The 12,500-nt window shown below is 41.2% G+C and overlaps 2 protein-coding genes across 3 annotated transcripts in view; both read left to right on the top strand.

The window, feature by feature from the left end:
- LOC119598214 (39S ribosomal protein L37, mitochondrial-like) overlaps positions 1–2,982 on the top strand; it is a 4,688-nt gene extending 1,706 nt beyond the window's left edge. For both annotated transcript variants that reach the window (XM_037947843.1, XM_037947844.1), the window contains exons 4-8: positions 285–407; positions 823–932; positions 1,556–1,738; positions 2,254–2,399; positions 2,663–2,982. In XM_037947843.1, the coding sequence (XP_037803771.1) occupies positions 285–407; positions 823–932; positions 1,556–1,738; positions 2,254–2,399; positions 2,663–2,911 (811 nt within the window). In that variant the 3' untranslated portion in view covers positions 2,912–2,982. The remainder of the gene's footprint in view (positions 1–284; positions 408–822; positions 933–1,555; positions 1,739–2,253; positions 2,400–2,662) is intronic.
- A 7,233-nt stretch (positions 2,983–10,215) lies between these two features.
- Positions 10,216–12,500, top strand: part of LOC119598513 (arrestin domain-containing protein 17-like) — a 10,925-nt gene continuing 8,640 nt past the window's right edge. Inside the window, exon 1 of the mRNA XM_037948141.1 lies at positions 10,216–10,371. The gene's annotated coding sequence lies outside the window, so the exon portion shown is untranslated. The remainder of the gene's footprint in view (positions 10,372–12,500) is intronic.

The following is a 12,500-nucleotide window of genomic DNA, read 5'->3' as shown; positions in this document are numbered from 1 at the left end:
ATTTATGGGTTTCAGTATTATATTGAAAATTTCTTCAGCATTCTTCAAAAAATGCTTATTCATTTTTCAAAATATCAAGCTTTTACCCACAAGAAATTACACATTATATATAAAAAGAGAATCATGTAATAATTTTAATAATATTTAATATTAGTGATGATTTTATGGGAGTTATGACCATAACCAGAATAATGAAAATAAAGAAATTAGATAATAACACAGAAGCTAGTCTGCAAGACCAAGATGGCAGTTGATGTCATATTAATGTTATTCTTCTGTAACAGAGCCATCTTACACGCACACCTCCTAGACTCACACCAGGAGAAGTTGCCAAAGGTGCTGGATGTGATTAATAACCCAGGCTGGAAGTTCAAGAGAGAATATGGGATTCCCTTGAAGAGGAAGAAGTGAGTCAAATGATGTTGATTTTACTTTTGGGGGAAACTGCACTGGAGAGTTTGTAAGCAGGAGTGTATAGGTGGGGGGGGGGGGTGCATGTGTGTGTGTGTGTGTGTGTGTGTGTGTGTGTGTGTGTGTGTGTGTGTGTGTGTGTGTGTGTGTGTGTGTGTGTGTGTGTGTGTGTGTGTGAGAGAGAGAACATCTGTACATGCATGTGTGTGTCAGTGTGTTGATAATGAGCTGTAACTGCCCTGTGAGTGTATCCTAATGTTGACATGGACAGTGATTATCTCTGACTTTTTTACCTTCTTTCTTATCAGTAAATTTTAATAGAAAAAACAAGATAGCAACACATGAATTCCACTAATCCCAGAATTACCAGTAGTGATCCTTGCACACATCCAATGCAATTAAACTTTACAGTAAGAGCCTGACATACCAGCTGCTGCTACTGCTCGACCAGATCTTTCCTGAAGGCGCATCCCGTCACCTGGTGGAGGACACGCTGACACAGGTCACACTCAGCCACGCAGGTGCTAAACTATATCTGTTTTTTTTATTTTTATTTTTTAGTTTGGTTTGGTTTATGTCCTGTCTATTTTTATTATTATTATTATTATTATTATTATTATTATTATTATTATTATTCATTATTATTTTCTCTATACTTTCTTAAATAAGTAGAATTACATAGTTCCAAAATTTAAGCATAAGAGATGGCTAGAGAAAAAAATGGTATATATTTTTATTTATTTATTCATTTATTAATTATTATTGTTTTTTCAGTCAATAGAGTGATAGAATATAGAATTGTTTCGGATATTAACTTTTTGTCTTTTTCCTTCAAACTTTTTCTTGCAATGTTAAAGTTGACGTAAAAATTAATAGATCCACATTCTACTTTCTATTACGATTTCATATCAAAACTTTATAATATTTCTGATATTTAAAAATGACAATGTCTTTATGGAATCAAATTTACTCAGTCGTTAATGCTGATGAAGAATTCATGACAACCAATTTGAATTACATTCCTCTATGAATATATATAATTTATACACAGATTATTATTAATTTTTAGATTATTACTCTTTTTATTTACATATATGTAATTTACACAGTTATTATTATTATCTTTTGTTGTTTTTGACAACAGATCGTCTGATGCAGTTGAAACTCAGAGCAGCTTTCATCCTCTCCTCACCCAAACCTCTTAGCTCGTTAGTCAGTCCGTCTGAGGTGAGGTCTCTTGATGGCCAGCCTCTGCCTGACATATATCCTTTGTCTCCATTTGTCAACTGCAGGTCCCGGAAAAACTACTCTCTCAGTGATGCTTATGGTGAGTCTGTGTAAGGGGGATGGCTATGTGAGTATAGGTGCATGTGCATATTCTTGTTCTCTCTCTCTCTCTCTCTCTCTCTCTCTCTCTCTCTCTCTCTCTCTATCTATCTATCCTCTCTCTCTCTCTCTCTCTCTCTCTCTCTCTCTCTCTCTCTCTCTCTCTCTCTCTCTCTCTCTCTCTCTCTCTCTCTCTCTCTCTCTCTCTCTTTCTCTTCTCTTCTCTCTCTCTCTCTCTCTCTCTCTCTCTCTCTCTCTCTCTCTCTCTCTCTCTCTCTCTCTCTCTCTCCTATTTTCTTTTCTTTCATGCCCCACCCAACCCCTCCTTTATGATATTTAAGCTTATCTTTATTATAGAGAACCTTGTATCAATAGCAGTATATAAAACTATCCAAAAGGTTACATTTCTCAAACTTTCTTTCATTGCAGTCCTTTATTGTAGAGAAATATCACATGTTACAGAGTCATAGAACATGCACAACCTGTTACATTTCCCTAAATTCTCTACCCTAACAGGTGTTGGCTCGAGCCGTGTCCATCCTCACACCATCTTCATTCACCACAATGAGCCTCGAATGCGTGGCAAAGAGGAGCATTTCCATGCCCTCTCTCTTCTTCATGGCTTTGCTCATGCAGCTTCCTATGCTAAACATTTTGGCAAGGTAAATGTTTCTTTTTTTGTATTTTCAAAGAATTTTTTATCTTGTTTCTACTGATGTGATATACTAGGTGGTGATGTTTGGATTACAAAAGTTAGAAAGTTTTTCTTATTTTCACAGCACCAAATAACTTTTGCACTTTATCCATTTATTACTACTCATTGTTTTCAATTGAGTAAGTGAGGAAATAATGATAGCGGTGATTCTACCACCCATGCGCACCTCTTAACCCATTCTCAATTTCCTCCTTTTTATATAATATACAGACCTCCGACGAAGACCTCATTGCACAGCCTGTAGTAGTCCAAGTGGTGCACACAAATGGCTGCCAGTACCACATAAGCGCCTTCCAGCTGAACACCCTGAATCTCACAGGCCCCACAAAAAACATCTTCTGGACCCAGCCATGGGAGGCACTGTTTAGCTCATGCACTTACCGTGCAGCAAAGCCCACACTTGAAGGATACAACCCTAGGGTGTTTAGTCTCTTGAAAGGGGTGTATGCTAATGCGTGATAAGATGTTTAAGATTTGTAAAAAGAAATTGTAATTGGTAAAGTGCTTAGAGAAAAAATATATGTAAATAAGACTTGTTTTATGACCTTTTGGGTAACTTACTAGGGTAATCTTTGTGATTAGAATTGAAATGAAAGGAAAAATTTATTTATTGTAAAAAAAAACTAATACCTTGAATAATACAAAAAAATATGATGATAAAAAAGATTATACCCTACTGAAAGAATATTGTTGGATGCAAACCAATAAGATGAAGAAGAAAGAAAAAATCCCACTGTATATAAGATGAATTTTATTGAACACAGAAATTACAGAGGAACTAGTATATCAAGTAATACATCAAGCAAATAATCAGTAAACCATGTTATAGACTTGAATTCTGAAACAGACAAATAAATAAGGTTATAAGAGGTATATAAAAAAAAAATCATAGATAGAAAAGAGGATATAGCAATCAATAAAGTGAACATCCATTTCCTTCAACACTGAGAGACTTTAAAAAAAAAGTTCTGGCTAAAAGTAAATCTGGATTAGAAATTTATAAAGTATTTTTCACAATATTTTCACTTTATGCATCAAAAAGATTAGTGAAAAAATAACATGTCTGATCTGATCTGTATCAAATTCATTTAATCACATTTTGAAGAAAAATGATGACATAATTATTGTACTCTATACATAAACAATGGTCCTATAAATCAGAAACTGATTGTCCCATTTTAAATAACAGACGAAGGCGCAGTAGCAGCAGAGCACAGCAGTAGCAGTAGTAGTGGTATAGCAGTACTACCTCCCCCCTTCCGCTTAGAAGGCGGAGATTGAGGCTCAGTGTAGGGGATCACCCCCGCAGTGGACCTCAGCCCTCACTTCAACTAATTTGGCATGGATGAAAGGCCAGTAATGAAGATTTTATACCCTTATTAGGTGGAATGAGCCTTGCACCTTCATCAGATACCCTACTGATTTAAATTCTCCCGGTTCCCCGACCCAAGCTCTCATTTGACAACGACTGTGAACACTGGTACTACTACTCCTCGATGCCTACCTTTACATCATCCACCAGGCCAACACTCAACCTCCAAGAGACATTGCTACTCTTCCAACATTCTCAACCTCATCTTCTCTACCCCCACAACTTTCTTCATCAAGTACCCTATCATCCCTTATTAGTACTCTACAACCTTATTGTCCACCTCTCCGTAATAATACCTCCCTCAATACTACTCCCTCCTCCACACGTCCCCGTCCTTCTCCCACCCCCACCTCTACAAATATCTTATCCAAATGAGACCGATTTTTCGTGATCCCCCACATCTCCTTACTCTGACAACACCCCCCTCTTCCAGCAATGTCTCCAAAAAACAAGTAGGCAAAGTTTCCTTCGCAGCCGCCCCGATCGTTCCCGTCTCGTCACTGTTACATCCGAAACCCAAGCTAAAGCATTATCAACCCTGACAGACTTCACTGGCAAACCCATTCCTGCAGAACCTTGTACCGGAACTGTCTCCATACTGCCCTGTCTATAACAAAAAAAATTGGTCAGATTGTGGAGAAAACCTACTCGCCTGCCTCACGGACTATGTTTCAGTATCGGTATAATCGTCGTAAGAATCCCACCAACAAGATTACTTTCCGTAGACTTCACATCCCCTTTAATGTTTACATGGCGGGGAATCCCTCCCTGTCCGACCATATCACCCTCACCCCAGCCAATGTCAAAATTGTATTTTATAGGGCTGCCCCACCTACAGGTAGCAACTCTCAGATTCAGACTTGGCCTTACCTGCATGAAGCCAGACGGGAAGCACGTCGACGAGGTTTTCCTCATACTACCTGCTCAATAATGTCGCTTGCACTGCCCCCCCCCATGTTCCTACACCCTCCCTTATATCTATTCCTCCTCCATCTTACATTCCCACCTCTACCCTCTACCTCCCCCAGTCAAATTCTTTTGCCATCCTAAATCCAAGCACTCCTATCTCTACTGCAGCCCAAACACCTCCCCCCTTTCCCTCCTCGCACTACCCGCAGCAGACAGTCTAAACTTTTTACCCCTTCTTCTCCAACCACACTCACCTCCACCTACCTCTGCCGCTACTCCTCAGACACCAGTCTCCTCTTCCGCCCTCATAAGAAAACTTCGTTTCTCAAAACTCCCTAACCAAATCCATTGCAAAAACTATTGAAGATATTCAAAGCCATCTGATCGAATCCCAAACTAACACAGAAACCCGTCATCCATCCTCCAATTTCACAACTTCCTTCCTCCTACTCCCTCCCAACACACCCCGCCCCCCCCCCCCAGTTCCAAGCTCTACCTACATTAACCTTCCCTCCATCCCCACTATCCCTTCCACTCCCTCCTGGATATACACGTGAATCCCTTGTGTCACAACAATGCCCTTCCCCATAATCCTCCACCTCCTGATACCCCTCCTGATACTACACCATCTCCCCCCTCTCATTCCTTATCTCACCCCTAGCTCCTTCCCCTTCTAATCCTCCAACACGCATTGTTACCATTATCGCTCGTAGATCAGCTAAACAAAAGATCTCCTACATTGGAATATTCGCGGTTACCATTCTCAAAGACCTGACCTTCGTCATATCCTATCTTCTTATAACCCATCTGCCTCCAAGAGACCTTTCTTACTCACCCTCCTATACCAATTACCAATTATAATTTTGTTTCTTCCTCACACTCCTTTTATGTTTATACTTATCCATCAGAAAATACCATATGTTATACCTCCCTTCCAAACCACTGTCCCTTGTACAGTTACTTGCATCTTTCTTCGCCGCTGGATCAGTTATTTCAATCTACTTCTCCCCTTCCCACTGACGTTGTTGCATTTGAAACTCTAATTTACCAACTCCAGCCATCTTTCCTCATAGTTCATGATTTTAACTGCCGCCTCACTCTTTGGGATGATTCTGTCGCTACCTCCCCTGACCGATCCCAGGAGGCTTCCTCTCCACACTTACTTATTCTTAATTCAGATCGTCCCACACACTTTGACATGCTCACGGAATCGTTTTCATACCTTGACCTCTCTCTGTGCTCCCCCTCTCTCTCTATTTAGATTTCCATTAATCAGTTTTAGACCACTTTCCCTATAGTGACCACTTTCCAGTCGTCCTTTCTCCTATTTCATATGTACTTCCTAATCCCCCACGCTGGTGCTTTGATAGAGCTGACTGACTGCTATTCCTGCCTCTCCATACCCCTTCTCGTCCATTTCAGATATGCTATAATATTTCAGTTTCAATCCTAAGAGCTGCCTATACAGCCATTCCCCCGAACCTCAAGACCTTATACCTCTAAATGTGTTCCAGGGGGGAATTCTGATTGCACGAAAGGGCTTCACTTAAAACGCGCAAACTGGAAGGTTTATCACTACAAACAAACAAACCCCCGATCAGCCCTTATCTCCTTTAAAAAAGCATCTACCTGTCTTCATCGTACAATGCGGAACAGTAAAACAATTATCTGGCGAAATTATGTTTCCTCAATGACATCTACATCTATTTCGGCTGTTTGGCGTCGGATCCATAAACTATCAGGCAGACATCCCCCCATTCAGCCCCCGTCCTCCATATTCGAGATACTCTCATCTCTGATCCTCTCCAAGTCGCCAGTGATTGGCTGATTATTCCAGCGAGGTCAGAAGTGGCTCTCACCTTTCTCAACATTTCACTTCCATTAAGACCACTAGAGAACGCACCCCTATCGTCTGTCTTCTGCTGAGTCTATAACGCTTCCTTTTCTTCCTCTGAACTCCACGCTGCCTTACAGTCGTGCCGCAACGCCCATTAAGGCCCTGACGGTATTCATTATCGTATGCTCCGACTACTTCCATCTTCCTCTCTCTCCTCCCTATTAATTATTTTCAACCACATATGGACGACAGGAAAATTTCCTTCTCATTGGCGAGCTCTTATCCTCCCCTTCTTGAAACCCAATAAATCTGGTACCGCCCCATCGCTCTAACTAGCTGCTTGTGCAAACTACTTCCTCTTACTGTGTTATCTTGAATCTCACAGTCTTCTCTCTCTTTCCCAGTTTGGTTTCCGCTGACCCCATTGCTCATTTCGAGACACATATTACATCTGCATTTGCACGCCATGACTCCGTATTAGCAATATTCTTTGACCTTGAAAAAAGCATAAGATACCACATGGCGGTACCATATTCTCCAACAATTGTCCTCCCCAGGCATACACGGAAACATAGGTGTCTTTATAAACTCTTTGCTCTCCTAACGCACTTTCCAGATCAAAATTGCCTCTTCCACATCATCATCCTTTCCTCAGTTCGAAAGTAGTGTTCAGTACCACTTTATTCCTTCTTGCTGTTAACGGCATTGTTTCAGCTCTACGACCATACCTACGCTCTGCCAATTCTTTCAGTCTGCAATATCATCATGATCTTCCTGGGCCATTAACGATGGCTTTCGCTTTTCAACCTCCAAATCTTTCACTATCCTTTTCTCTCGTGTGGGTCCCCATCCTCCACTCTTTTTATATGGCGCTCCACTCCAATACCGTTCTTCTGGCAAATTCATTGGCGTGATTTTTTTAAAAATCCAAACTGTCCTAGTGAGACCATATCTTTTACATTAAAGAAAAAGCTCGCCGGCGCCTCCGTATCTTAGACTCTCTCCCATACATCCTGGGGTATGGGTCCCAAAACTTTCCTCCATCTCTTGATTATGTACGCCATATCTACTCCTCTGTCTCTACCTCCCTTCTTGCTCATCTTGATACAATCCACCACTGTGGTCTTGGCTTAGCCCCAGGCGCCTTCTGCTCCTCTCCAGCTGAGAGCCTCTACACTAAGTCTCTCTCTCTCGACACCGTACCCTTCTCTCTCTCCGATGATATGCTCGCTTCCACTAACTTTCCCTCTCCAAGCTAACTATCCCACAATCCTTGCTTACTGCCTTTACTCCTTCTCCGTGTCTACCTATTCCCTTCTCCATTCGCATTGATACTCTCCTCTCCCATTCCACCTTTCCCCGTCACTTGTTTTCTTCCCATCCCGTCCCTCCATGGCTTAAACCTTACCCCCGTATTTGCTCCTCTGTTTTCCCTGAACCACCAAAATCAGATATCCACCCTTCTGTCCTTCTCACCCATTTCCTTGACATGTCTCCACTCATTCCTCCAGTATTTATGTTTACATTGATGGCTCCAAATCCACCTTCGGTGCTGGTTTCGCAGTAACCTTCCCAACTAGCACTTTCAAATACCCCCTCCCTCCTGAATCCAGTGTCCTTACCATAAAACTGTACGCACTCCTCTTTTCCTAACAACGCATATACTCGCTCCCTTCTTCCTCTTTCACTATTTTTACTGACCTCCGCAACTTATTAGCTCTCAAGAAGTCTGTGCACTCGACCAATCTTCTTGTCTGTAAGATTTAGAACTGCTTGTTCTACCTGTCTACACGCTATAAATCTATCAGATTTTGCTGGGTGCCCAGTCATGTTGGAATCACCGGCAATGAACTGGCGGATACTCTAGCACGCTCCACCGCTATATCCACATCACACCAACCCCGTTTATCACGTTTTCCAGCCACAGATTATAACCCCACTTTAAGACCCATCTTTATACACGTTGCCAAGTGGTCAAGTCTTCGTACTAAAAAAATACATACTGTAAAACTATCAATTTCCTGGTCAGCCTTATTTCATTTCCACCAGCCAACCCCTTGCGGCAAATCCCCTTTTAATTAAAACAGCTATGACACCCCTGATAAGGATCTTAAAGACCTTGTACACAGTCAATTAAAGAACTTGAGACGATACTCTCACTATTTTCACTGTTAGATCGATCAACTCAAACCAAGTTCAGACTGAACTTTGTGTCACCTAACAGGCCCTGCTTCTTGCGGTCTCCAAGCACCCACAATCAATAGTGATATACACATATTCCCTAGCAGCCATCAAATACATATCTAAAACAAATAACTCAGAAGATATAAGACTCATTACTCATATATTGGGAATCCTAAGCCAACTTAAGCAAAGAAGCTTTTCAATGAATATCACATGGATTCCTCGTCACACCAACGTTTTAGGAAAAGCAGACCGAACAGCAAAGTCAGCTTTAAATTATGCCCAGATTAATGGAACTACCATCCCCCCCCTACCTCTTAGTTAAAAAGTATCATCCATAAACACCCGGAGCATGAATCTCGCCCAGAACACATGTTTTCTATAGATGGTGTAAAGAGGTTACGGCCTATGATAAAACCCCTCTAAACAAGCAAACATCAAGGAATCCAGGTGTAACCATGCACAAGTTGCGTTAAGGAAACAGATATTGCTGAAAAATGTAAAACGGAGTGACCTGAAGCGCTTCCCACATTAATTGGGGGCCCTTCGCATCAGGGTGGACGAGCTGCAGGAAGCCTCTGGGAACACGGTGGGCCTGGGATAAATACGGCCAGTACCAAAATGAAAGTTCAGAAGCAATGAAAACATCAAATGAAGGAACTAGAAATAGTATCTAACCACTAAGAGAAACAAAATTTATATTCAGTGAAAATAAAATGGACTAAAACACCGATAACTAACTAGTCTCATGTTCTGTAATTTTTTTTTATTTTTTAGTTACCGTGTACAGCGCTTGAAAATGACAGATGAAATGATAACGGTAATGGTATTGGTGGTAAAATTAATGATGATAATAACATTGACGTGTTAACGATATTTAAAGTAATATTCATCCGGATCTAGGCTAACAATATCCATTTCCGGCTACTGACTCGAGTTCTTTTCATGAATAGCTGTTTTATAGGGAAATTTGAAACAACGACGCATGAAACTCAGTTCATCTTGCTCTTCATTCTTTATTTGTCTTTATTCTCAAACTTCAGTAAAACTTACCAACTGTAAAGGTATGAGCATAATGAACACATATAAGCAACAAGTTAACGCTCATTTGAACGAATAATAATATTCAAGAATTAAGAGAAAAGAAAAAAAAAATCGCATAATATACAAGGATATATATTTTGAGATGAAGAGAGATGAATTGCTTTGCTGATTGAGACTGTAATAAAGGCTCGAACCCAAGGTAGACGACTTCTGTATCAGACGCGCATTAATGACTAACAAAGATAGAAAGGTAAAAAGAAGTTGCAGTTCAGACAGATTAACTTTAGAGGCTCTAAGTTGGCAGCCGTTTGGGTTGTTTTGAAAGAACTGCGAGGCGAAGCGAACTGCCTCCTACCCCTCGCCCTGTTCGCCACGCAGAGCCTCGCGAAACGTTTCGTCAGGTCGACTTGCTCACTTGATTTTGCCGCGCAACGCAACGCAACGCAACGCAACGCTACACCCAAGTGAACGCAGGGATGGTGTTCGGACAAAGCTGCTAAAATAAACGGGAGCTCGAGCTCGTACAGTCGACTACGAGAAGAAATTTTAGGCGTTTGTGCTTATTTACATCGGGTAAGCAAGCGTTTGTTTGAAAAGGAAAGGAAGAAACACCTCAGGGATTGTTTATGAATGATAAATACATAATGATATTATCGTTATAGTAAGTTTTAAGGGTACAAAAATATGGAAAGTTTCCAAGTTTCCGTGTATACCTACTTTATATTTAGGTTGTTTTGGTTAATAAAATGTGCTTCGTAGGTTAATTTTACTAAGAGCATAAACTTAGATTGATAAACAACAGATACAGCTGCTCTAGCCTCTTATTTACTGCGAAATAAGTAAAATACCACTGCATACAATCGCTCAAGAGAAATCCACAACGCTCACACAGCAGGGTTCTTAATATCGTGTTTTATGTAAGTTAGCACGAAATGGCAGTGGAGGAGGGTTACAGAGGGGCTTCCTATCTTCCTTGGGGATAAAAGGAAGGTAGGAAAGGTTAGTTTTTGGATTTTTGATAACTTGGATTTGGGACTTCTTCTCTGGAGACTGTGTCTTATGCACTCATCTTGTCATAAGATGAAACGAGTATGTAAATGAGGATATTTTGGCATTAGATTTTTTAATTGAAAAAATATATCCTTAACAGACCCTGAAAAAATATTTATGATCATTTGGATTGCAAGCTCAGGTTCAAATCCCCAGGTCAGCATGGTGACAATGATGATAATAATTATAATGACCATAATGGTGATAGTAATAAGAATAATAATGATAATGAACAATCATATATATATATATATATATATATATATATATATATATTTATATATATATATATATATATATATATATATATATATATATATATGCATACATACATACATACATATATATATACACATATACACATATACACATATACACATATCCCCCCCAATCCCTTGCCCGTTGTTGTCGTGAGGGGGCTTAGGAGGTGGAGACTGGGACCCAATGATGGGGAACTCCCCAACCTTGGGACTCAGCCCTCCACTCAACTAATTTTGCATGGTCTTTATTTTCCTTCCCACCTTTCGTTTCTGTCCCTTCACCAAACCCTTCTGCTATCCACCTCCTAAGGTGTGAGAGCCGTGCTGAAAGGATGAAAGGCTGACTTTGTGCCAGTCCTGAACGGCCTGAGGGAGCCATGGGCACGGTATTCCCCTGATTTAGTTATCTAGCCCTTACCCCTCAAGGGGACCCTGAGGGGTGGACTGTTTTTATCCCCAACATAATCCAGGCTTACCATGGCCAGTAATGAAAACTTATCCCCACTATTAGGGGCAATGAGGCTTGCCCCTTTATCAAATAGCCCCAACGATGTAAACCCACCTGATTCCCTGACCCCAGGCTCTCCTTTGACCACGGCTCCGAACACTGCAATAACTACCCCCTCATCAATACCTACTAGTACAGTAGCCAACAATCAACCCTTAAGGAACATTTCCACTCTCCCAGCAAGCTCAACTTCAACACCTCTACCCCCACAACCTCCAACATCAACCACCCCATCCTCCCTTATTAATACCTTACAGCCTTATTGCCCACCTCCCCATAACACTACCTCCCTCAACACTACTCCATCTTCGTCACACCCCCGCCCTTCGACTACCCCTATCTCTACAACAATTTTGAATACCCTCTTCAGCGCAGCCAAATGGGACCGATTTTTCGTGATCCCTCCCACAGCTCCCTACTCTGACAACACCCTTCTCTTCCAGCAATGTCTCCAAAAACAATTAGGTAAAGTCTCTTTCCGTAGCCGACCCGACCGCTCCCGTCTTGTCACAGTAACATCCGAAAACCAAGCTATAGCATTAACAAAACTATCAGACCTATATGGTAACCCCATCCTTGCAGAACCCCATCCAACCCTCAATACTTGCACCGGAACAGTTTCAATCTCCCCAGCAAATTGCCCAATCTATGACAAAGATTGGTCAGATTGTGGAGAAGATATACTTGCCTGTCTCACAGACTATGATGCAACATCAGTGCAATGCTACTCCATTCCCCCCAGAGGTCATCGAAAGAAACCTACTAACATAGCCAAAATTACCTTCCATAGACATGACCTTCCCTTTAACATCTACATAGGAGGAGAATCCCTCCCTGTTCGTCCATACCAACCTCCTCCACGTCAGTGCCAAAACTGTTGGCGT

Source organism: Penaeus monodon, chromosome 41 (genome assembly GCF_015228065.2).
Source record: "Penaeus monodon isolate SGIC_2016 chromosome 41, NSTDA_Pmon_1, whole genome shotgun sequence".
NCBI classification, from domain to species: Eukaryota; Metazoa; Arthropoda; class Malacostraca; order Decapoda; family Penaeidae; genus Penaeus; species Penaeus monodon.
This window is presented reverse-complemented; position numbering and strand designations above follow the sequence as displayed.